This window comes from Neovison vison, chromosome 8, assembly GCF_020171115.1.
Source record: "Neovison vison isolate M4711 chromosome 8, ASM_NN_V1, whole genome shotgun sequence".
Classification (NCBI taxonomy): Eukaryota; Metazoa; Chordata; class Mammalia; order Carnivora; family Mustelidae; genus Neogale; species Neogale vison.
In genome coordinates, this window is record NC_058098.1 from 105,491,329 (window position 1) to 105,516,483 (window position 25,155).

The 25,155-nt window shown below is 47.9% G+C and overlaps 2 protein-coding genes across 3 annotated transcripts in view; one reads left to right on the top strand and one right to left on the bottom strand.

Moving 5' to 3' along the window:
* Nucleotides 1-8,508, top strand: part of SMYD1 (SET and MYND domain containing 1) — a 39,423-nt gene extending 30,915 nt beyond the window's left edge. For both annotated transcript variants that reach the window (XM_044261583.1, XM_044261584.1), the window contains 4 exons: nt 3,073-3,165; nt 5,488-5,651; nt 6,687-6,855; nt 8,171-8,508. In XM_044261583.1, coding sequence (XP_044117518.1) covers nt 3,073-3,165; nt 5,488-5,651; nt 6,687-6,855; nt 8,171-8,329 — 585 coding nt within the window. In that variant the 3' untranslated portion in view covers nt 8,330-8,508. The remainder of the gene's footprint in view (nt 1-3,072; nt 3,166-5,487; nt 5,652-6,686; nt 6,856-8,170) is intronic.
* Nucleotides 8,509-19,737: 11,229 nt separating this feature from the next.
* FABP1 (fatty acid binding protein 1) lies at nt 19,738-24,851 on the bottom strand. The gene is made up of 4 exons (XM_044262496.1): nt 24,657-24,851; nt 22,881-23,053; nt 21,292-21,384; nt 19,738-19,859 (listed from the first exon to the last, which is right to left on the bottom strand). The coding sequence occupies exons 1-4, from the start codon at nt 24,721-24,723 to the stop codon at nt 19,809-19,811; spliced, it is 384 nt and encodes a 127-aa protein (XP_044118431.1). The 5' UTR covers nt 24,724-24,851; the 3' UTR covers nt 19,738-19,808.
* Between the last annotated feature and the right edge of the window lie 304 nt (nt 24,852-25,155).

Here is a 25,155-nt window from a genome sequence, read left to right on the forward strand (position 1 = left end):
CCTGGTTGTCTATTTATTTTGTGTTTATAGGGAGGGGAGTCTCTCTTTGTAGGGTTCCTTAAATCCTAGCTGTGGATCATGCTTTCCTCTTGCCTTTACTCTGAAAAGTGGAGCCAAGTGGAACAGCCCCATTTCCTTTCTCAGAATAGCTTCATCACATGTTGCACATGTAATTAACAAGCTTCTAGCCAGGTTGTTTTGAGAATCTTGGCAGTTGCCTCCTTGAAAAAATTTGATTCACTTCCAGAGCTTAAAGTAACACTCTTCCTTTCAACGTCAAATCGAACAAAACTTTTTATTAATATCTGACCACTTGGTATTCTCCAACTCTACCCTGCAAGCTATCAATTACTACAGAAGATTCACTAAGAATTTTGAGTTTTAAAGATAATGGAACTTAGATTAGAGACCAGTGGTCATAAACTAGATTGAATCAATGAGCCACTGTTAGGGCAACAAGCTATGGATGTTACCAAAAATCTAGGTTTGGCAGACTAGTGTTATACTTCTAGACTACCAGTTACAGAGCTCTGTACAACCAGATGAGACGTGGACACCCTTTTACTTATGTGCTTGATTGAAATGAGTTTAGGAAAGTGAATATGCACCAAAATGACTTGTCTATAACCAAGACAAGGCCCAAGTCTACAGAAGACTAAGTAGCACTCTGGGACTAGAAGATAACCAGAAGCCAGAAATCTCGGCCATATTAAAGATCGAGACAAAGGTGAGATCAGGAGTGAGGCCTGTGAGCAGAAGTAACGGTAGCGGTGGCTACCTCAGTGGTTGGAGTCAGGCCATATGACAAGGGCAGGTAGATATGCAGGATTCCAAGGAGGCCAGGTACAGAGGGAAAAGAGGATAGTCAAAATTGTAGGGACAAGAATTCCCGAGAAGCCAGAGTAGGTGAGGTGAATAGAGACCTAAGTAGAAAGTCCATTCCTTTAGGAGATCCTGACCCAGAAGCAAGCCGTCCTGGCCAGGGCCTCTCGTACTATAAGGTGGACCCTGCCACACTGGCTCAGGACACCTGGGAAGCTGAGGGAAGATCCCGGTCTCCATCTCTTAAGGGAGTGTGTTTTTAAGGGAATGAATGCCCATCCTCCTGTTACTTTTTGATAGTGTGGTAAAGGTGACCTCACAAAACAATGTAGGCAGAAAATCTAAATGAAGCCTCTGAACTCAGTTCCTCACAGTGAGAAATTTCGAAAACTGGAGAACTGACTAAGTAAATTACTTTGGCTTTATACAGTGGAAAACTCTACAGTTAATCGAAGTGGTAATGTGTTTTGATATTGGTATGGGAAAATATCCATACCTACTGAGTGAAGGAACAGACTATAGACAGAAATCTGGTACACTTCCAGTTGGAAGAGCTATTTGTGCTGTTTGCATATACACACGCCTGTGTACACCTACAGAGCGCAGTTCCGCCCGTAGGTGCTGATAAGGCCGTAATCGACATGCTTCCTGTTTATGGTCAGTGTCTGTTCTGATTGGTCAGTGCCTTTCCTGGCCAGTTGTTAAATATTTTAAATATTATGCCTATATGTATGCATTGGAAAATGTTCCTTGAAATGGTGTGTTCATCGTGGAGTGGATTCTAGGAATTTCTATTTTTATTCCCTACTTTTTTTTCATATGTTTTGATTTTTTACAGTTTCCATCTATCAGTTTTGTGGGGTCCAAATGAATAATGAAGTATTTTCATTTTGGAAAAAAGTTTTATCAGATATGCCTAAGCAAAAAAAAAAAAAAAAAAGAAAAGAAAGAAAGAAAGAAAAAGAAAAAGTTAATTCCAGAAAGGGGTTTCTCATATGGACAAGCACAGCAAGTAAACTTTTTCTTTGGAAATTGAGAAGTTTGGCACTTCTTTCTTCAAAATTGTGATGCCTTCATGGACTTTTTAATTGAGATACCTCTTACCCTGAAAAGCAAAACCTCATTCTTTAAAAATAAGATCATTAGGGGGGTACCTGGGTGGCTCAGTCAGTTAAGTGTCTGCCTTCAGCTCAGGTCATGATCCCAGGGTCCTGGGACTGAGTCCCACATCAGGCTCCTTGCTCAGTGGAAAGCCTGCTTCTCCCTCTGCCTCTTGCTCTGCTTATGCACTCGCCCTTGCTCTCTCTCTCGCTCTCTCTCTCTGACACATAAGTAAGAAAATAAATAAATAAATAAATAATCTTTTAAAAAAGTAAGATCACTAGAGGCACACCTGGGTGGTACAGTTGACTAAGCATCTGACTCTTGGTTTCGGTTCATGTCAGGATCTCAGGGTCATGATATGGAGCCCTGCATCAGGCTCCTTGCTCAGCACAGAGTTGCTTAAGACTCATTCACTCTCTCCCTCTGCCCCTTCCCACATCAAATAAATGAGTAAATCTTAAAAAAAAAAAAAAATCACTAGACCACTCAGGTAAATGCTATAAGCCTAATGAATCCAGATTTCACAGAGACAGCTGACAAACTCTCTTATGATACAACCTGGTCAAGACAAAGAACTAGGAACTGGATGCTAAGATACTTCAGAAGGATCTGAATGCCCACAGCCACAAATCCTCCTTTTAATGAATTCCAGTGGCAAACTGGAGTAGGATTTTTTTTGGTCAAGCCTTAAGCTTCAGTCCTCAGCTCTGTGCTGGTCAGTATATAAATCGGTGAGTTGAGCAAAGACTAAAATGCAAGGGCATATGTGGTTGACTTGAAGTGATGAGGAACAATGGGAAATATTCAGGAGATAGGCTAAAAGTCCAAAATGCTGGAGAAAATACCACAGAGTTCAAGGTCCGATTCGGCCCTGGGGTCCAAAAACCCAGGCGAGAGTGCAAGGTGGGGAACGACTGGCTGCCAGCAAGGCTCTGGGGCTTGGTCAGTGGAAAGTGCCCCTGAGTCAGAAGCTTGATGAGGGAGCTGCAAAAGCTGTAGGGATCTGGAGCTTCCTGTATGGAAGTGAAGCATTCAGGAAGGCCTCCATCTTGCACGACACTGAATGTCAAAGATGGCGACTCTGCAGAGATGCAATGGGTTGCTTCGTGAAGGCGGGGTCTGACTCATCATCCCTCTCTTTCCCAGCCGTCTCAGGAGGTGGTAAAGGAGATGATACAATTCTCCAAGGATACCCTGGAAAAAATTGATAAGGCTCGCTCTGAGGGTCTGTACCATGAGGTAAGAATTCATTTTTATAGGGATGGGATGGGGAAGAGAGCAAAAAGGTTCTTTAGTAAGTGGGGCGGGGTGGGGTGAGGAGATGGAGTGGGGTGGAGATGGGGAGACTACCAAGCAGGTTGTTTTTCTGGAGGATGTCCCTTGGTTTGGACTGTGACTCTTCTTGTCTTCAGAGCCTCCTCGGGGTATGTTGTCAGGGACTGTTCAGCCTACTGAAACTGGGTCTGGGGAGAGCACAGGCAGCCTGACAAATGTCCCTGGGGGATCTGTGATAGCTCAGGTTGGCATCAGAGGTGGAGGAATGGAGATGGCAGTGGATTTCTTACTTTTTCATAATTGAATGCATGTCCTGGCTACAGTTTTCAGTCTCTACTGAGTATTCAGCCTTGGCTCTCAAAGAAGCAGATGTTATTAACTGTCTGTGCACTAGAATCATGGAAAAGTCCTGATGCTCAGACACTGACCCAGGACAATTTTATCAAAATCTCTTGGGATGGAGCCCAGACATCAGGATTTTTAAAGCTCTCAAGTGATCTCAACAGGCACCCAAAGTTGAGACAAACCACCCCCCAACCCCCCCTCCCAAGTAAACACTGACCTGCAGAGCATTTCATCAAAGTCACCAGGGCAGCCTGCTGGAAATGCACAGTCCTGTGTCCCACCCCCTCTGATTCATCCAGTCTGCAACAGACTGCAAATCAGTATTTTGTTTCCAAGCTTTTTAAACATCTCAGGCATGTAGCTGGGCTTGGAAACCACGAAGGCATGGCAGTGTGAGAGAACAATGTGTGTTCACTTCTGTCTGCTTGTCCTTTATCTTCATCCTCCTCATTTACTCATTCACTGCACATTTAAAAAAAAAAAGATTTTGTTTCTTTATTTGACAGACAGAGATCACAAGTAGGCAGAGAGGCAGGCGAGGGGGTTGTGAGGGAGAGCAGGCTCCCTGCTGAGCAGAGAGCCCAATGCGGGGCTGGATCCCAGGACTCAGATCATGACCTTAGCTGAAGGCAGAGGCTTTAACCCACTGAGCCACCCACATTGCACATTTTTGAGCCCTTAGTGGGGTGACCAACACAGACCTGCTCCTTGCTTCCCAGGAGTTCTGTCAGGTGGGGAGATGGTCACATCAATGGGTGTTTTTGTACAATATGGAAACCCTGTGTCGGAGGCCTGACATAGGGGCTGGAGCAACCAGGAGGACTGCGGTGGTTCCCTTCCTCTGACCTCTCCTCTTCCTTGCAAACTAAGCAGGGCCAGGTGGAGGGCTGGACAATGGCCCCATGGGTTGAAGAGGATTGTCTTCGAGATGAATGGGTTGTGGGCCCACATTTTGTCACACCTCGACCCAGTTGCCTCAAGGGACTGGGAGAATCTCAGAGCAAATTTAGCTTCTGCTCATTTGAAATAGAAGAAATCATGTGGCATTTCTCCCATGACAGTGGCAAGGCAAGAAGAGAACAATGAGCAACTAAAATCCAGAGACCATCTGACTTTGTAGGGTCAGGCTAAGCCTGTGTAGACACGAGTCAGGCAGGAAAGCTTGACTCCGAGCTGACTGGTGTCAGGCGTGTCTTATTCCTCACCAGAACCAATGCGACACCCTCCTGGTGGGTCTCCTGGCCTCCCGGGAGCCTCTCTGCCAGCTCATGTTGTACACTTTCCTCGGAGAATGATTGTCCAACCTCACTGCGCATAAGGACCACCCAGGGGCTTATACAAACTACGGATGCCTGGGACCACCCCAGACCCGGTCTCCACACAGCCCCAGATATTTGGTTTCACTTGGTCTGGGATAGGGCCCACACACCACGCCGTTTTTAAAAAGGTCTCCAGGTAATTCCGGAGCCCAACCAGGGTGGAGAATCACAGGAATGGTTGTTAAGATAAAGCATAACTGCTGAGTTTGAATTTTTGCTCCATGTTTTACTACCTGTGTGACTTTGGCCAAGTACTTACACTCTCTGTGCTTCAGTTTCCTTATCTGGCAAAATGGGACTATTAGTAGTATCTATGTCATTGTACTGTTGTGAGACTCAGTCAATCAGTCTATCAGTCTCTCCCTTTCATAACTCTCTGCTCCCTACTGATCATGAGAACACCGCTCTTTGCTTGTTGCCATGTCAGCCACATCTCCCGCGGTTACCCTACTCATCCCCACTCGTAGCAAAATAGGACCGTTTTGTTATTCAGATCACAAACTTGGGCTTTTGCACCCCTGTCAGCAATGTCCTGAGCCTTAAAAGAAGGGGTGTCCAGGGTTATGGTGATGCTCCCCTGCGCTAGGGCAGTGGCAATGGACGGGGCCTGTGTCTCCTCCAGGTTGTGAAATTATGCCGGGAGTGCCTGCAGAAGCAGGAGCCAGTGTTTGCCGACACCAACCTCTACACGCTGCGGATGCTGAGCACTGTTTCCGAGGTCCTCTCCTACCTCCAGGCCTTCGAGGAGGCCTCCTTCTACGCCAGGAGGATGGTGGATGGCTATATGTAGGTAGCAGTGCTGGGTCTCAGAAAGTACCCTGGAATGTGTCTGTTTCAGGGATGACAAATAGACAGCATACACGTTGCTACTTCCCCTTCCTGTAACTCACCCAGGCATCAGTAATCGATTGTGATTCTCTCTATCTTTACAACTGAGCATTTTTACTGCAATACTTTGAGTAGTAATAACCAGATCTTCAGGGCTGGTACCTGCGATGAAACCTGTCTGTCCTCTCTGGTCTTTCCCACATCCTCCAGCTCATCTATCACTTGGGCAGCGGCTTCTGCGTTTGGTCTTCTTAAGGCTAAGTCCCACTTAATTTAAGTGCTCAGAAAGGTTTGTCTCTCCAGCAGTCAGCACAGGCAACCTTTCTTTTATTAATAAATGAATGAATGAATGAATGAGTGAAAGAATGGATAGAAGAGGTGTTAGCCAAGCCTGCTTTCACATTATAAAATGCAGAGCCCCTGCCTTCCCTCTGCCAATGTCTTCTCTTGCCTTCCATGTCCACATTGGCATGTGACTTTATCTTTGGCCAAATGAGTAAGTTGGCACAAGCAGGTTCCCTTTTTTTGTGAGAATGTTATTCAGAAACAAAAGCCAGGAAAATGGTGTGATATGCTAAAAGGAAACTGTGAGGAAGGTGCCAAGGAGGTGAGAATACAGTTCTGTCCCAAGAAGGACATTCAAGTTCTTTTTATTCCCCTGAACAACACCCCAGAGGGCTGGGGTGTCCCTGAGGGCTCCCCTCTTCCTGTTTTCCCATGCAGAGTCCATGCCTGTGTCTTTTGCCCATGAGGACTTAGCTTCGTGGCCCAAGGCAGAGCCTCAGCTCCCACAGCCTCACCACATGGGGTATTTGGTAACTTCTCCCCTTCTCTGTGGCTCAGTCCCTGCTCCATGGGCTGCAGATGCCTCCCGGCGTTGTGGGGAGAGCGGATGGACCAAGTCAATGAGGGTACTTGGTAAGTTGTCAGATGCTGTGCAGTTGTAAGGAAGGTTGGGATTATCTGTGACAATTATTTGCTGTGCCCCCACAGGAAGCTCTACCACCCCAATAATGCCCAACTGGGGATGGCTGTGATGCGGGCAGGACTGACCAACTGGCATGCTGGTAACATCGAGGTGGGGCATGGGATGATCTGCAAAGCCTACGCCATTCTCCTGGTGACCCACGGACCTTCCCACCCAATCACCAAGGACCTAGAGGCAAGTAGCATGTCCGGGCTGGGCCTCCTTTTCTGGTCCGAGCTCTCTCTACAGATGGGAGCTGGGTTCTGGATTCTGCTTTTTGGAAAGTCCATAGATTGCCCACTGGAGCAGAAGGAAATTCAGAAATACTTTAGACCACTCGCCTTGTTTTACATCTGAGCAAACTGAGGCTCCCGGAAGGGCCTAGCCTGGCCATAGTCCCATGGTGAATGGATGGCAAAGTTAAGGTTCGAAGCCCGAGCTGCTCCAAGCGTGGATGGAGAAAGTCCTCCCGGCAGTGTGCGTGCACCCACGTACCTTGCAAGACGTGCTGTGCAGAGTGGAGCTGGGGAGCACAGGCTCTGGAGTCAGACTGCTGGGATTAAACTCCAGCTTCACCCCTTTCCAGCTGTGTGAGCATAGACATGGAATGTGTGCGCCTCAGTCTCCTCAGCAGTAAAATGGACAAAAGGGTAGGGGTGTGATAAGGGTTCCATGCGTTAATGTGTGAAAAGCATTCAGAACAGTGCCTAGCAAGTGGCATGCTCGTAATAATTGCTGTTTTCCTTTGTGCTTTGAAGGGCTGGTTTGTTTGAGGGTGACGGAGTTCAAAGGACTGTCCTCAGTCAGTACAGTACAGGGAAAGAGGATAGATTTTGGTGTCATAAAATGTCTGAGAAGACTAACTTCATGCCTGGTATACTAAGCTTGACTGCTGTATCCTCAGCCCCTCAGTGATGTCTGAGAAATAGTGCTTGAATAGAAATGTGGGAGCCTGGGGCTTTTCTGTATGTCACATACTATACTCTTCCTGGTCCACTGTGAAGTATGAAGGAATCTCACCTACTTTATGTATGAGGAAACTGAACCCTGAAGGGATTGTCACTTGCCTACGGTCCCAGAATGTTAGTGAGGACCTGTGTGCAGGATCCAGGGTTCAAATCTAGTTCCCCTCTGGTCCATTCCTGCAAACAAGCATTCTTTGCCAAGAACATTCCCTCGAGTGACTTTTTCAGGCGTCTGACTCCCTCTCCCTAACAAACCAAGCCCACTCCCAGGACATTAAGCCCCCAGAGGATGAGTGAGTATGTGTGTGTATGTGTGTGTGTGTGTATTTGTCTGTATCTGTGTCAGTGTGTATGACTGTATGTGTCTGTATGTGAGTATGTTTGAGTGTGTGTGAGTGTGTCCTCTGAGCGCGTGCAGCTGAATCTCAGTGACTGGGAGTCATTTACTCTGTTGTCTGCCCTTTACAAAAGGACCAAGGTAGGTCAGAAGCCTGTATGTCCCTATGGCCTGTTATCACTGTATGTGGCGTATCTGTGTCCCACAGGCCATGCGGGTGCAGACGGAGATGGAGCTGCGCATGTTCCGCCAGAATGAGTTCATGTACCACAAGATGCGCGAGGCTGCGCTCAACAACCAGCCCATGCAGGTCATGGCCGAGCCGAGCAGTGAGCCAACCCCGGCTCTGTTCCATAAGAAGCAATGAGGCCCTATCTGGTGGGGGCGGGCTCCATGCCTGGGAACTGGGGAGACATTCTGGAGGGAGTGGGTTTCTGGGAAGACCCTTGATGAGGATGTTCACTCTTGTTGCTGTGGGAATGTACTGTCCTGTGTTCCTCAGGTCAGTTTGGTTCATTAAACTTAGTTCAGTTCAGCTGAACCCTATCCCAGCCCCGCCTAGCCCAGCTTATCCTACCAATATTTATTGGGTGGAAAGCCCTAGGGATAAAGAAGCTTCAAGTGTAGCTGGGGAAGTGAAATGTAAACAGCTAAAGCAAAGTGTAATAAATGCAGCGGTAAACCGTATGGGGGGCGCAGTGGAGGGCATATGTCTGGTATGTGGGGGGGTGTGTATGCATTGGGAAGGGCATCATGGAGGAGGTGACATTTGAGGCGAGGGTGGCAGGTGCCTGGAGCCTCAGGAGGCTGCTCACTGATCTGCGTTATTTCTGGGGCTGCTGGTCTCATTCGGGGTCTGGAATACTCAGGTCTTATCCGACGAGGATGGGTGACGTCCGGCTTCCTCAGGTTAGCATGGAACTATGAAGAAGGGGCCATGTTTGGACCATTTAGGTTCTACCTGGAGAACTAAAACCTCTTAATAAATATGAGAATGAGGTGAATATGCCCTAGCCACTGGAGGCCTCAGTTTAAGGTCTGGATTGCAAGTATTATTCAGAAACTATTTCTAAAATACCCAGAAAATGTCTCCTTCCCTCACCTTCACTGCCAAGCTTTGATTCCCTGTGATGTGGGTGCCACTTGGACAATATCTGAGATTTTCCTGGCCATTGGCCAAGTAGGATTGAAGTTGTAGCAGGATGAAGCTGAGGGAGAAACTTGTGCGATGGGTCTTGGGTTCAGCAGAATTGGTTTTGGGGAGTTTTATTTGCTTACATGTGCCTGGATGGTCTTTACCAGCTTAGACATCATCATAGGCCCTCAGTAAATTTCTTTTCTTAGTAAGGAATAATTATGATTTCCCTTGCTTAATTTCTTTCACTGCCCATGCCCTGGGATCTCTGCTCTCTCACCAGGAAGAGTGTCTAATCCAGACTCTGCACGCCTAGGTTAGGAACTTCTTGGTGATGTGACCCACTTGCCATCATGTCCCGAGAGGTTGCTGTGGTTTCCACCCAAGAGTGAGGATCTTGGAATCAGCCAATCTAGTTGTCCTGTTATCTTCTGGAGTTCTAGAATTCTCACCAATGTTTTAGGGGAATCCTGGAGCAAAGCTGTTCATTAGGGGCTGTCACCAAGTCTTCCAAACCATGACCCCAGATCTCTAGCTACCATCTTGAAGTGATCCCACCAAGCCCCATATTTGTCACCTCTACTAAAATGTTAGTTCCTCCATCTCCCACTTCATCCTCAGAACCACCTCCTGCCTCCCTCTTAACCTCTCCAATGGCTCTGCAAATATGCCAAAAACTGGTCCAAAGCTCTGTGAGTGTGCTACCTCTTTGCAGAATACTCATACCTGGCATTCAACTGTTCTTCAAGGTTATCCCCTTCTCTAGAAGCTTTCACAGGAAGACTGGCAGTCTTCCAAGCCTTCATTCTAATAGGCCTAGAGATGGCACCACCATTCTCCCAGGAACCCAGAGCACATTCAAATGATCAGTCTCCTGCCTTCCTGTGAAACCACCCTCCAAGCCTCTTCTCTTCTTTGTCACCGTCCTCTGTGTACCTCTCTGAATACAAGCACTTCTCCACACTCCTTGCCAACCTCAGCTGGCCTTTGGGTGCAGCCTGGAAGTGTTTCATGTGCCCCTCATTGGCTCTCTCTCCCTTTTGCCCAGTAACTATTTCAGGCCTTCACCTCTGCCGTCTAGTCTTGTGCTTTCTGCAGAAGCTCATCTCCTGCTTCGTAGAGAAACAGAGGTCTCTGATTGGACGCCCTCAGTTCTCTTCCCACATTCATGCACATCTTGTCTGTGCTTGACCTTCTTTCCCTCTTTCTCATGTCAGTGGAATGGGAGCCCCTCTCCTCCCACAAAACTAACTTTCCACCTGTGTCCTGGACTCCTCTGATGTCCTCGGGCCTTGCTTCACCTGTATTTCCCTCTCTCCCCTGGATCCAGGATGTTCCTCCATCCACTGCCTTCCTCATAAACAAACATGCTGAGGATTCTTGGATCATAATCTTCACAGCTGAGTATGTTTTTTAAAGGACTTGTCTCTCATAGTTATCATCTGCCTTTCTTCACTTTCCATTTCTTCCTGAACCCCCTGTAGGCTGCCTTCCTGAACTCCACTAATATGGCTCATACAAGGTCACCTCTGGCGGGGTATCTTCTCGTTCGAATTTGGCTTCCCTGCATCAGGTGACACTCCAAACCCTTGATTTCTGGGTATCATTCCCTTGTGATGATCCTCTGATGTCCGTGGTTTCTCCATCTCCTTCCCTAACCCTGTTTCTCTGCCTGCCGCCGATACATTGGCGTTTCCTGAGGTTGGGTTTGTTCTTTCTGGTCACTCTTGGTTCATCCTTATCTCACTCTGCACACACTCCCTGCATGAGCCCTTTGTTGAATCACTACCTTGAGGCTGATGTTCTTAACTCTCTATTCCCAGGCCTTGCTCCGGAGCTCCAGCCCCACATGCTCTCTCCAATGTTCTCCAGGCACATCACACTTGGCACATCCAAACTGAAACTCTTTCTCTTTCCCTTGTCCCCTCTCCCACATCCGTCCCTCAACACCCTGCCAGGAACACCCGACTTCTGTTCTAGTCTCTCACTTCCATTGCATCCTAGACACCAATCCGACCTGCTCACTCCTGGGTCCCTGAATGACTCATGTTCTCCTGGGCCTCTCTTTGAGTTTTGAAACATTCTATCTAGAATATCTGTAACCTGCCAATTCCAGTTCGTCTTTCAACATCCAGTTAGGGAATCACCCCTTCAGTGAAGCCTTTCGCCAAGGCCTTAGCTTTTGCTGACTGCCTGTCTGAGTCTCTGATATCACCTTCAAACCCCCCACCAGAATATTCTCTTCATGGCATCACAGTTGCCTTTTTACTTATCTGCCTCCTCCATCAGATTGTGAACAGAAGCCGTGTCCCTTTAATTTTTTCCTATCCCCAGAACCTAGCCTGGGTCCTGGAATATAGTAGCTGCTCAGTAAATGTGTGTTGAGTGAATGAATAAGTGAATGAACTTGCTTATCTCAGAGCAGAAGAGACATAAAACTGCATATTTTGAGTTTTTATGTTGTAGCAGTCAACAAAGGCCATTAAATCATCTGTATTTCCAAGCAAATGTGTGTGGCTTCTTTCTTTGTGACAGTCTATTTAGAGCAGCGCTGTCTAATAGAACTTTCTGTGATGATGAAAATATATCGTGTCTGTGTCATCAAATATAGTACCCACTCACAACATGTGACTAAGCTCTCGAAATGTATCTAGTGTGAGTGAGGAACTGAATTTTAAATTATATTTAATTTCAGTTTAAATAGACAATGTGGCTACTGGCTGCTGTAATAGACAATGCAGTTTTAAAGAATAGCATACTTTTAAGATTATGGACACTGAGACCAGTGACATTCCTATGCCAGCTCTCCTAATGTCAGCTGGATGACGTAGGACTGGTGGTTTCACCCAGGCCTGGCTCCTCATTTCTACCTACCACACGGATTTGCTGTTGTGAAAGCCCTTTGATCAATGCCTGGCCCATCCTAAGTGCTCCAGGGGCACTCCAGCCATGCTTCTGTCGAGGATCCCTCCCCCTGCAGAGAAGGTGAAGGTGGAGGGCAGACGGGAGCAGCAGTGGGCGGCCAGCTCTGGAGAGCCGACTGTGCCCTTCTCTTCCAGACTCTGCATTCAGCACCATCACGTTGATAGCTCAATGTTGGCCATGGTGGGAATATTTATACTGAGGCAATCGGCTTAACTTTAAAAGAACACATGAATTTTGGGGTGTTGTCCATCTATAAAAATGGAGTTTGCTACATGGAAGTAACAGAACGGATAGTTAAAAACACCGTTAAAGAAATCTTTCCTAACCCTGGGGTGAAATCTGCATTCTGAAGCTCGTGCCCCAGGACCATGACTAAACAATCTAGGACCTCTGATTCCTCCTCTTCTGACTAAGCCACCGCTCACTGCACCACCAGTGTGTTGACAGACACCTGTATTTAGGGCCCGATACAGCCACAGCTTGGGCCAGTTGCTCAGGGTTTTCTTCTGTAAGGGTGCAGGAGGGAAAATCAGGAGAGCTGGGGTGCACAGCAGAGAGAATGGCGACATATGGGAGGGCAGTCAGACGTGCGAGCTCCCGGCCCGAGGTGTGCACATGGTAACAGGTAGTAACATCCAGGGCACGAGGATGAACAGCACTTCTGGAAGCTCCCTTACCCACTCCTGGTCCTGCATTACAAATCACCCAGTCCGTTTGCATAAGGCCCCCAGGAGTACGTCATCAGTCTCAGAGAAGCCCCACACACAGCACAACCGGGGGCTGCCACATGTGCTCAATAATCTGGCATGAACTCGTCCTCCTTGTCAACACCCTAGCCTTGGTCTGAGAACGGTCTGGTCCAGGCACAGGACTATGGTTTCCCAGATGTCCTTAGGGGCCTGTGGCCTGTTGTTGTTTTAAGCCACCTTAGTGGCTTAAAATAACACAGATTTATCATCTGACAGTTCTGGAGGTCAGAAGTTCAAAGTGGGTCTCACACGGCTGAAATGGAGGTGTCAGCAGAGCTGGGTTCCTTCTGGAGACTCTGGGGGAAGAATCTGTTTCTTGCCTGCTCCAGCTTCTAGAAACTTCTTCTAGAATGCCCACACTCCTTGGTCTGTGGGCCCAGTCAGCAGCCTTGTCACTCCTCCTCTGATCCTCCTGCCTTCCTCTTTCATTTACCAGGATACCTTGGGCCCACTGGGATGAGCCGGGATAATCTCCCCACCTCAAGGTCTTTACCTTAACGAGTCTTCCCTCCCTTGCATCACATTGCAGCCAGTTGCAATTTGCCTGCTTTCTCTTCCTCATTCACCAAGACAGGGGTTGTAGGTGCTCACTAAGTGAGCCTCAGTCCTGTCTCACCGCCTTCCTCTGCCTGCCTGTCCCAGGCAGGTGTGGTGTGTGTGGAATCCCGCTAGAGACCAGGCACCTTCCTGGGTATGGCAGAGAGCCGGGGGCGGTGCAGGGACCTGTGACTTGAAGCATCAGAGAGCGGCCCAGATGTGTGGTTTGTGTCCTTCCGCGGCATTCGCATTTAGCCTCGTAGGCTGGTTCTTCGTCCTTATGCACCATCTGGCATGTCAGGGTGTGTTTCTTGTGGGAAATTTTGTCTTGCTCACAATGGTAGGTGTTCAGGCCCTGCTCATGGCTGAACTCGTCATTTCCCTCCAAACCTCCACCAGCATCCACCTAATTCCCCAAGATCTGGGCTATTATTATTACTTTTTAGATTATTTATTTATTTCACAGAAAGAGAGCATAGTAGGCAGAGAGGTAGGCAGAGAGAGGGGGGAAGTGGGCTCCCCACCGAGCAGAGAGCCCGATTGCGGGGCTCAATCCCGGACCCTGAGATCATGACCCGAGCTGAAGACAGAGCCCAACCCACTGAGCCATTGGGGCCTCCCTCTCCTTCACCCCCTGTAACGGGCTTCTGAGCCAGTCTCTTTAGCCCAGCATCTCTCCAATTCTGAAAACAGTACCGACTCACCCTCTGCACAGGTCGCAGGAGGTTGCTCAGGACAGGCTGGCTGAGGACCCAGCCTGGACCTACGGTGGGGCAGCGTGCCCCGACCCATAATGGGTGTGCTGGCAAATATTTAATAACAGTGTTGAGAAGAGCCCAGATATGTGACACGTGCTGATTTTTATGAAATACATACATACCCTCACCATGGCCAACACTGAAGCTACTGAGCTGTATGTGAAGTTGGGAGCTGGTTCTAGCTGATTCCCGCATACCTCTGGATGCGACCCAAGCTAGGCCATTGAGCTCTTGCCAGGGCCCTTCTGAATTGGAGGAGGAAGAGTCCCTGCTCTTCTCTGGGAACACGACTCTCAGTTTGTGACCCGGGAGGTGCTGCTACTGGTACTCACTGCTGTTTGGAAAGTTCTAGAACATAGCTAGCGTCCAGAGAGAAAAAGGATGGGATAAGAGAGAACTATTGGTAACATGGTTGTTGGACCCACCTGTTCTTTCCACTTCTGAGTCAGTGAACCCCCTCTTCACCCCACCCGACTTTAATTTTAGCCTGAGTAAGTGTATTTTTTTTTCTGTTTGGGACTGAAGGAGTTCCCACTGTGCTGGTTTGTTTCCGTTTATCTTACATCTCATCTCCACTCATCTCTGCCCTGCTCTGTGCCCAGAAGGCTGATCTCTGCTTTCTTGTTCAGCCCATGGGAGGACCCAGTAGAAGAAGGGAAGACAAAAGGATGGAGAGGTGGCATGTTACTCCCCACAGCAACCCCCCTTTCCTGCCCCCGCTCTGCCTATCCAGGGTTCAGCTCCTGTTGGGTAGCTCCCCGGTGGCTCCAGTGCTCAGTGAATTCAAGTAATGCAGTTCCCCACATAGTCCCCTCAAGCCTGTGGTTGGTAATGTCTTTCAGTGGTTGCTCGTCCCTGGGTGCCTCACCTACCTTGTGGGCTCCCTTTACTCAAACCACACCTGTGTAAATAGTGCCTCCATTAAATTCTCATCAGGAGAACCCTTTTGAGTGAGGCTTATATCCTGCTGTTACATCCCTGACATATATCCGTCCAATGCACTTCTTACCTCACAGGCAGTGCCTTGGTTCAACCCCCACATCTCTCATCTGGACCATTGCCACAGTCTCTTAATGGAGCCTCTGTATTCAGCCTTGACCCTTCTCATTGGTCCTTGACCCCATGGCCAGAATAATTCTCTACAATGCATTTAGTATTATGTTATTCTTGAAGCTAAAATCTCTTCAGTGATTGCCCACTGTCTCCAGGATCGAGTCCAGACTGCTTACCAGCGTGAAAGAATATTCATGAAAGAGACTCTGTGTCCTCTCTCTGCCTCATCTTTTGCCAAGTCTCCATTTATACCATGCCTCCTGGCCAGGCAAACATCCTTGAACGCTTTGAGAGTCAGCTAAAATGTCTGGAGCTTGCACCCACTAGGATCACAGCAGGGATCATACTGTTGCCATGATGGATTAGGGGTTGATCTCCACCTCCCAGGACCGCAAGTCTCCAGGGGAATCATTGTCAGAGCTTAGCACTGCCCAGTCCTGATTTGACTGAATGAGGCTAGGTTGTGTGGAGAAGATACACTTAATTTGATTTCTCCATGTCTACCCCATATTGGCTCCATGAAATCCTAGAAAATCATGGGATGGCCAGTGCGCCTCTAGTATATATAGAAAAAGTACTCTGAAGATTGAATATTGATTAAGTTAGACACTCCCCCCAAATCACTTTCTTTACCCTAACGGGAATTAGTTTTTTAAGAAGAAGATAATTGGAAAAGTCTACATTTGCATGAATATAGATGCCGAAACTGGCTCTTTACAAATCAATGAGCACTTGTGGGTACAGAGTGTGTTCTGTCCTTGGTGTGCCCACAGGACAGTTGGAGAGAAGGGAGCAGGGTCAGGAGGAGAGGGGGATCAAGGCAAAAATAACTGATGTTATTAACTGATGTTAAAAAACAGCTGTTTATTCAATTTATTTAAAATTGACTTCAGGCCCAAAGTTCTCTGGGCACCTATACAAAATCCAAATGCAGCATAAAATTAAATTTATTTTTTGGTATAAACACACAAACAATCCCCTCCAAAAGCAAGACTTGTTCCCAGGAGAAGATCTCAGTTAGGAGGAGGCTTTGGGAATGTTGTCAGATCCCAAGAGGCCTGGTTGAAGAGACCCTGTTTCTACTACATCCCTCCCCCGGTGTAGCTTCTCAGCTGTGTGGTCCTTGGAGACCTTTCCTCTCCATGCCTCCTCATCCGCTCACAGATGCTTCTCTGGGCATAACAGAGAGGCTGCTAATGGTCTGGAGGTCAGAGCCAACTGCAGCTCTCTCAGGAATCCAAGGGGCAGTAAGGACATGCCTTGTTGGGATGGCACACGCATCATTTTTTTTTTTAAGATTTTATTTATTTGACAGAGAGAGCACTCACGCACACACCCAAGCAGGAAAGTGGCAGGCAGAGGGAGAGGGAGAAGCGGATTCCCTGATAAGTGGGGAGGCTGATCTGGGGCTAGATCCCAGGACTCTGGATCATACCCTGAGCTGAAGGCAGACACTGAGCCGCCCAGGTGCCCCCACGTGCATCATTTCATCTGCTATTTACCCAAGCCACAGGAGAGGTATTGTGTCATCCAATTTACAGATGAGAAAACTATGGTCCAAAATCAGGGGTTAGTTAACTAGAACCTTGTCTTCCAGCCCACTTTTTTTTTTTTTAGAGAGAGAGAGGGAGAGAGCATGCAAGTGCTGGAGTGGTGGGCAGGGAGGACAAAGGGAGAGGGAGAATCTTACTGCCGTGGACATGGAGCCCAAGGCAGGGGGTGAGGGTGGGGGTCTCAATCTCAGGACTCTGAGGTCACAACCTGAGCCAAAACCAGGAGTCTGACGCTCAACCAATTGAGCCAACCAGGTGCCCCTAAATCATATACTTCTAAAAAAAGGTCACAGCTCATTAAAAAAAATAATTCCACATAATTAGTTCCTTGCAGAAAATTCAATATAAATAATGCAAAAAGTTCTCTTGACTTCCCACACCAAAGGCGATGGCTATTATCTGGCGTTCCAACAATTTGTGGTCATATACATGCATGTATATCTATGTAAATAGATAATTTTGTTTCATATTTAACAAAATTTACATGATATTGTACAGGTGATACTGTTCAGAAACTTGCTTTTTTTTTTTTTAAAGCTTTGTCTGAGAGAGAGTTCTATGACAACACTTAGAGACCTACTACCTCGTACATTTACTCCACCATGTGTTATTTCCAAGTATGACTATACCACGATTTATCTAACCTTTTTTTACTCCTGAGCATTTTTTTCCAGTTTTTGGCTATTGTAGCCTTTATATGCTTTTTTTTTTTTCTTGGTATGTGTTTAAACATTTCTCTAGGGAGACAAGACATACAACAATGGTATTGCTAGGTGTTAGAGAATTCACATTGTAAATATTAGTGGGGGGGCACCTGGGTGTCTCAGTGGGTTAAAGCCTCTGCCTTCGGCTCAGGTCATGATCCTGGGGTCTTGGGATCAAGCCACGCATCAGGCTCTCTGCTCAGTGGGGAGCCTGCTTCCTCCTCTCTCTCTCTCTCTGCCTGCCTCTCTGCCTCCTTGTGATCTCTGTCAAATAAATAAATAAAATCTTAAAAAAAAACAAAAGAAAATATTAGTGGGTATTTTTAAATGGCACACCACACAGGCTGTAACAATTTTCATCTGTACCACTGATGGGAGAGTCTTTCCTCATATCTTTACAAACACTCCCTGTTATCAACCCTTTCACTTTTTACTAGTTTGATTTGTAAAACGATATCTCATCTTACCTCCCTCCTCCTTGATTACTTTGAGACGCAGCCTGCTTCATACTGTGAATTACCCATTAATATTATCACGCCACGTTCCCACTGACTTGCTCAGCTTCTTACTGGTTTTGATATTCTATTAACGTCTGTTGAGTAAGTCACAAATATTTTCTTCCACTTTTTTGCTTTTTTTGGAAACTATAGTGTCTCTTTTCATGCAAAACTTTGTTTTTGAGGTAGTAATATGAATCAATCTTTTCCTTCGGGGTTTTTGTACCTTCTTTAAGAAGGTATATACATCGATATATACTTGTTTATCTACAGTATCTATTTTTAATATTTCCCATTTATTCTCTTAGTTTTTTAGTTCATCTGGAATTTATTTTTGTGAATGGTATGTTATAGTGTGCTATAGGATTTTCCCCCCTGTATCCTCTATCTCTGAGTTCTTACTGAAGCTCTGAAACTGTTTCCTTAAGGGTGCCTTGGTACCCCAAATTATGGTCCCCCTTTTTTCCCAAGACCCTGCTCCACACAGGAGAAGGAGGGAAAATTTATGGTAGATACATGGATAGTGCAAGGCAGGAAGAATTTCATCCAATAGACCTGTGCTGATAAATGACAGAGAGAGGGAAAGAGCACTTTCAGTGGTACAATTTAGGAAGCCTTCTTTTTTTTTTTTTTAAGGTTTTATTTATTTTATTTGACAGACAGAGATCACAAGTAGGCAGAGAGGCAGGCAGAGAGAGAGGGAGGAGGAAGCAGGCTCCCCGCTGAGCAGAGAGCCCGATGTGGGGCTCGATCCCAGGACCCTGGGATCATGACCTGAGCCGAAGGTAGAGGCTCTAACCCACTGAGCCTTCTTGAAGGAGGTGGCAGTTAAATGGCTGGGGGAATGAGAAGTTGTTTAGTTTGATTGGAATGCATATTCCAGGAAAGGCTTGCAGCTAGATAGGGGGGGACAGGCTATAATCATGCAAGGGTCAGCAACCTACAGTGCATGGGTCAGATCCGGCTGCCACCTGTTTCTACAAGGTGTGCGAGCTAAGAATGGTATCCAGTATTTAAATGGTTGAAAAAAAAAACAAAAACAAAAGAAGAAGCTGTTTTATGACATATGAAAATAACATGAAATTCAAATGTCAGTGTCCATAAATAAAGTTTTGTTGGAACACAGCCGTGCCCATTGGTATATTGCCTGTGGCTACTTCGTGCTCTAAAAGCAGAACTGGGGAGTTGAGACAGAGACTGGATGGCCCACAACACTGAAAATATTTACTCTCTGGGTTTTTACAGCGGAAGTGTCCCAACCCCTGTTAGAGAGACCTGAAGGTTTAGGAGTTTGACTGTTATGTGCTAGGCAATGTTGTAGGAAGCATTCTGATCAGTGCTGTTTTTACGGAAGATGGCTGTTCGTGGAGATTGGTAGATGAGAGAGAAGGGGGCATCCAGCTCCTTGCCTGTATGACTGACTGGGAAAGGACATTCCAGGGCGGCTTCACAAATGCAGCCACATCTCGTGTTTCTTGTAGGATCACCTGAGTGGGCAGCCTGGGGTCTGCTTTCAGGGTGAGGATCATCCTTCGGACCTAACCCAGCAGGATAGAACATACAGATCATCAAGATTTAAAAAAATATAGGTGACCAGGAGGCACCTGGGTGGCTTAGACTGTTAAGAGTCTGCCTTTGGTTCAGATCATGAGCCCATGGTCCTTGGGTAGAGCCCCGCATCGGGCTCCCTGCTCGGCAGGGAGCCTGCTTCTCCCTCTGCGTCTGTCTACTGTTCCGCCTACTTGTGCTCTCCAACTCTCTCTGTCAAATAAATAATTAAAAATAAAATAATATACACATAGGTGATCAGGACCCATTGATACCAATAGCACCATCATTGACAAGCCATCAAGAAGAAAAGACCTTTTTTTTAAAACAAAGTTCGCTTTATTACATTAATTTTACACAGTAAAAGAATATGAAGTGCAGACTTGTTTAAATTCTCTTGCTGACTCTCTTGAAGACAATGTCACCCAATGTCATGGTCTGAAAGTTAAAAAAAAAAATCATGAAATGTTCATCCGATGTTCAGTTGTACAAGGTAATGAAGGCTACAAAATCATCCCAAATATGCCAGCATGTGAAACAACCCAAAGATTTCTCTGTTTTCTGTTAGATCAGAGGAAGGGCAGGCGATCTTTTCTAAAATCCCATGCCAGATCTTTTCCACTTCACTTCCTCATATGAAGAACTGTCGTGAATGCCTTTCTATATCGATGGCTGTGAAAGCAAGGCCGTCCAAATGAGTCTGGTTCAATCCAATTTCTCGAAGTTTCATTGAGTGCCTACTATGTACCAAAGGAGCCCTTTAGCTTCAACAGCCATGGAGTGGAATGAAAATATCTAGGTTTGAACCCCGGTTCTATAGCTCATTAGCCGGATGACCTTGGACAGGTCAACCTATCTAGGAAGTCCCTCATCCTGCCTCCCTCACAGCTGAGGGGAAGATTAGGGGAGCTATCAAAAGCATATCCAAACAGACAAAAAGCCTATCAAAGGACTTTGGCCGGGACTGAGACCAGGACAGGCTCGTTTCCCTCCACCCTGCTGGTACCTCCTTCCTGCTGTGCTCCGAATGTGCCTGGCAGGGGTGGGGACAGCATGTTTCCTTGCTGACCTTCACACTCCACCTAGTTGAAGGATTTTCCCACTTGAACAAGGAGTGGTGTGACAGACCCCTGGGTAGTATTCTGCCTTCTGTTACTCCCCAAAGCACTTTCTGGGGGCAAAAAGGATCCAGAGGACCCTCCTCTTCTGCTAGAGAAACACTGTGCTATTCACCCCCAAATCAGGGACAGGACGTGGCCGACTCTCAGGCACCAAGGAGGATTGCCCAACTGGAGAGTGCCCCTCATAAGCTGCCATAAAATTGCTCTGAATATGATTCTCCTTGTAAAAGCCCGTGAGCAAGTCTTATGGCTACATCGCTGTGGAGACTGAGAAAGGTGGGTCATGCTGGTGGCTCTGAAGGACCCTGTCTCTCCCTCTACCAAGCACCCACTTACCCATCCCATGTGGGTATAGGTGAGGAAAGGGGGATAGCAATGAGGGGAGAGGGAAGAGGGGGAGGCTAGCCCGCATCCACTCCAAGATGGTCCTACGTATATGAGCCCACACCATCTCTAACGGGAGTGGTTCCCTGTAGGACTGCGCAGCGCACTGCTGTGGATGACAGCCCCCGCTCAGAGGAGCCCTCGTTCTGCCATTTCCTGGCTCTTCGTTGCCTCAGTATCCCCACCTAGAAAAGTCAGGGTGGTGGGAAGATAGAGATCATGTGTGTAAACTGCCTAGTACATCATGGGTCCTCAGTAAGTGGTAGCCAAGGTCGAGCACAGGAAGGGGTGGGGAGCTGCACCTCACCCTGGCTTCTCCCTTCCCCTCAGGCATGGGGAGCCACCAGCTCAGAGTGCCAACTCACGTTGGTGATCACGTCGCCATTGAGTTCGGTCACGGACTTGATGCCTTTGAAGGTTGTCACCAGTTTATTGTCACCTTCCATCTGGACCACCGCCTGCAGGGGAGAGAAGAGATGTGCTGTGAGGAAAGTCTGGGGAGAGACCAGGACTCTTGCCTGTAACACGGGCGCCCCCCTCCCCCCCAGGTCCTGGCTGACAACAGCCAAGCCACTTACGTCCCCCAGTCCTCTGTACAGGAGGTGCATTTGGGTGGCTCAGTGGGTTAAAGCCTCTGCCTTGGCTCAGGTCATGATCCCAGGGTCTTGGGATCAAGCCCGGCATCGGGATCTCTGCTCAGCAGGGAGCCTGCTTCCTCCTCCCTCTCTCTCTGCCTGCCTCTCTGCCTACTTGTAATCTCTATCTGCCAAATAAAATAAATAAAATCTTTAAAAAAATAAAATAAAAGCTAAGGAAAATGCCAGGGCTCCTTTGATCAAACTTTTAATTTATGGTACATGAACTAGAAATGAGTGTAGGACACCTAAGTGGTCTCAAATGCAGGCATTAAGATAAAACTGGAAAAATCCCAATTCTCCAAACTGATGGACAGAGGGAATAGCAAAATTCCAAACACTAGCTGGTTGGGAGAACACCTATCTAGCTGTGGTATGCATTCCTTCCAGCACATTTTATTGCGTATTGTGGTCTCTTTTTCGAGCTTTATGCATCCAGGAAGAGACAGCAGAAACCCAGCAGGAAACAGAAGAACCTGGACAAGGTTAAGAATGTGCCTCCAAGATGGACAACTGGAAAAGGCCTATGGTAAAACCCACAATGGCCTGCTCCTTCCTACAGGCATATCAAGAGAATTTCCCTCCTAAAGTTTATCACACATTTCCTGGCTTGTAATGTCATATCTAGGGAAGGAGAAATAAAAGTCTGTCAGTAGAGGTAAAAAGACCAACACGCTGAAGCCAAGGCACAAAGTTGTCGAGAGTGGGAGGGGTGAAGACAGCTGCTCTGTGGTGTTGGCTGTGCTAGGCGTGTGGAGTTTCCCAGGGAGGAAAAGAAGTCTCTAGTGGGCACCCCACTGCCTCTGATCTCTCTGCCATCATCTTCTGGCCATTTCCACAGTGCCCCCACCCCAGTTCTCAGGGTGCACCCTGAGCCACAGCCCAGCAGAGCGATGCTGCCCCGCCCACTGCCTCTGTCAGGGAGGGGAGGCTATGCCCATTTTACAGATGAGGTACCTGAGGCCAGGGGCTCAGTGACCTCTGAAGGCTTGGTCTGAGGGCCTGCCTAGGACCTTGGTATTCTGGTGTTCTTAGTGTTACCAGTACCTCCTCCAGGAATTCTCTGCCCATGACCAGAAACTGTAGGCTCAGCAAGGCTGGTTTACTTTGGGCTCAAGGATGACATCGCAACAAGAAGGGCATCCCTGGAGCTTCGTTCCTGAAGCTGTTGTCTCTCTGGCTCCCACCGCAGAAGTGGAGCCACAGATAAGGTATCCGTGGTGGGAACTGTGAGGTGGGAGCCTGGCAGGATGAATCCCTAGGACCAGGTTCAGGGAAAGTTCCAGAAGCAGAGAGTGGTGTGAGGGGGCACCTCCTACCTTGACCTTCTCCCCAGTCATGGTCTCCAGCTCACACTCTTCCCCCAAGGTGAACTCATTTTGGATCACTTTGGACCCCGTGGTGATGGTGAGCTTGAAGTGCTTTCCATTCTGCACAATTTCTGACACCCCCTTGATGTCTTTCCCCTTCTGGATGAGTTCGTCAGGCAGACCTGGTGGAAACCATTTGAGGTTCAGAGATGAGCAGAGGTGGGAGCTGCAGGGCGGCGGTCACAGAGAAACTCTGTGGCGTGACGTCAGACAGGGAGGGGCCGTGTCTCCCCAGAGGCCAGAGGCCCGGACTGAGTCCTGTGAGCAACATGGGCTTGGGCCTCTGAAAGGAAAGGTCGGTGTCCTGACTTGGCCTGACCTGGCGGTCCACTGTTGGGGGTTATAAAAGAAGATACTCCTGTGTCCTGAGGAACCTTTACTCTAATGAGTGCCCTGGTTCCCGCTCGCTCTTCTATCTCATGCCAGACTTTGCTCTGAGTGTCAGTGTTTCATTCCACACCCAGAGTGACCACACAGTTCGTGTTCTGGCCAGGTCCCTCCTGAGAGCAAGAGGGGGAGCTATGAATAATATGCCAGGACAACGCGGGCCAGCCGGGACAGCACCCAGCGATCCTGTGGCCACGGGTCCCCCGCTCAACCTCTGCTGTCGAGGCTCTTGAAGAAGGTGCAGGGGGACTCCCTTGCCCTGAGACAGACCTTTACACCTTTCAGGGCACAGGTATGCTGTTCTACGAAGTGAGGGCCCCATGTGTTGGCAGTGGGGGTAGAGAGTCCTATGGCCTGAGTAAGGGACTCCCAACGGAGGTGGCATGGCACCCTGCAGGAGAAGAGCCTAGCTCTCGGCTAGCCCTGGAGGTCCTCCTCTCTCTGCCTCTGCTGTCTTCCCCACACTCTTCCCCGTTGGCACTCTTCTTTGTCCCACTGCCCCTTTCCTCATAGGATTCCCTCTACCTGGAGCACGCTCCCCTCACCCCATCTCCTAGGGACTGCTTGCTCACCTGCCAAGGCCCAGCCAAGGCTCACCTTCACCATGAGCAAGCCCCCCTTTGTGCCCTCCCATGAGCCCCTCATCCTTCTGCACATGACCCTGGGGGGGCACAGAGGAGTAAAGTGGGGTCTCTGGAACCATTATCCACTTTGTATCCCAATGCAAATGCTTCCTACCTGTGTGACCTTGGTCTGTATTACTTAACCTTTCTAGGCCTCAGCTGTCTTGACTGTGAAATGGGAACGATATTACTACCCAACTCAGAGATTTTTGGTGACGATTCAATGGGGTATTGTATATTAAGGGCTTTGCACAGTGCCTGGCAGTGAGTCAGGTTCAGAAGTTAGGAAATGCTTTACTGTATCTCTACTTTTTTTCCATCTCTAAACTGTGACTTGGAAATGGGACTCATTTCCAAGTTATCTGTCTCCCTGGTATCCATCCAGCACAGTGAGCAGCATGTGGTTGGCCTGAGTCAACGTTTGTTAGAAGAAGGAATGCATGAATGAATGAACAAATGAATGGATGAATGAATGGGGGAGGGAGGTCACACAGTGAGGGACCAGCAGAAATTGCCTATAGAATGGCCTTGTCCAGTGAGTAATAGCACAAGCTGCAAATGACTACAAAAATCCTATGCATCACATGGCCTCTGGTCTGTGCAAAGCCTGGAACCTTCCTCCCATCCCCGAATCAAGACTCTGATGAGCCACTGCCAACAGGGCCAGACCCTCGCAGCCATGACCCCCACCCTTGGTGCCCAGCCCAGCACTCACCAACGGCCTTCATGAAGGCCTCAAAGTTTTCCTGGCTCTGCAGTTGGTACTTGCCGGAGAAGTTCATGGTGGCGACAAGGCTGGCTCCAAGCGGATTGGCAGCTCTGCTGGCTGGGCTGCCCAGTGTGGTCTGATTTATAGGGGGCTCCTTCCGCTTCGGATGTCGGACATAGGTCAGCTGCTGTCGACTACTTTACGGCCAGGTTCAAACATTAACTGCTAAGAGCAATGGTCAATGATAAAAAAACAGGATTAGAGCAGAGGTTTGCTCTAATTCAGTAAACATTAGTAGCTGTCCATTAAGTGCAAAGCCCCAAGTTCCTATAGCCTTTAATGTGCCAATCCTCTGTTAAATGTGCGTGTGTGTATGTGTATGTGTGCATATCTGCACACGTATGCATGTGACTGTGTGCCCAGAGATGTGTGCTTATAAAAGTATGTGTGTGCCCATACCTATGTGTGTACTTAGATCTAGACACAAAGAAAAATGCCGAAGAAT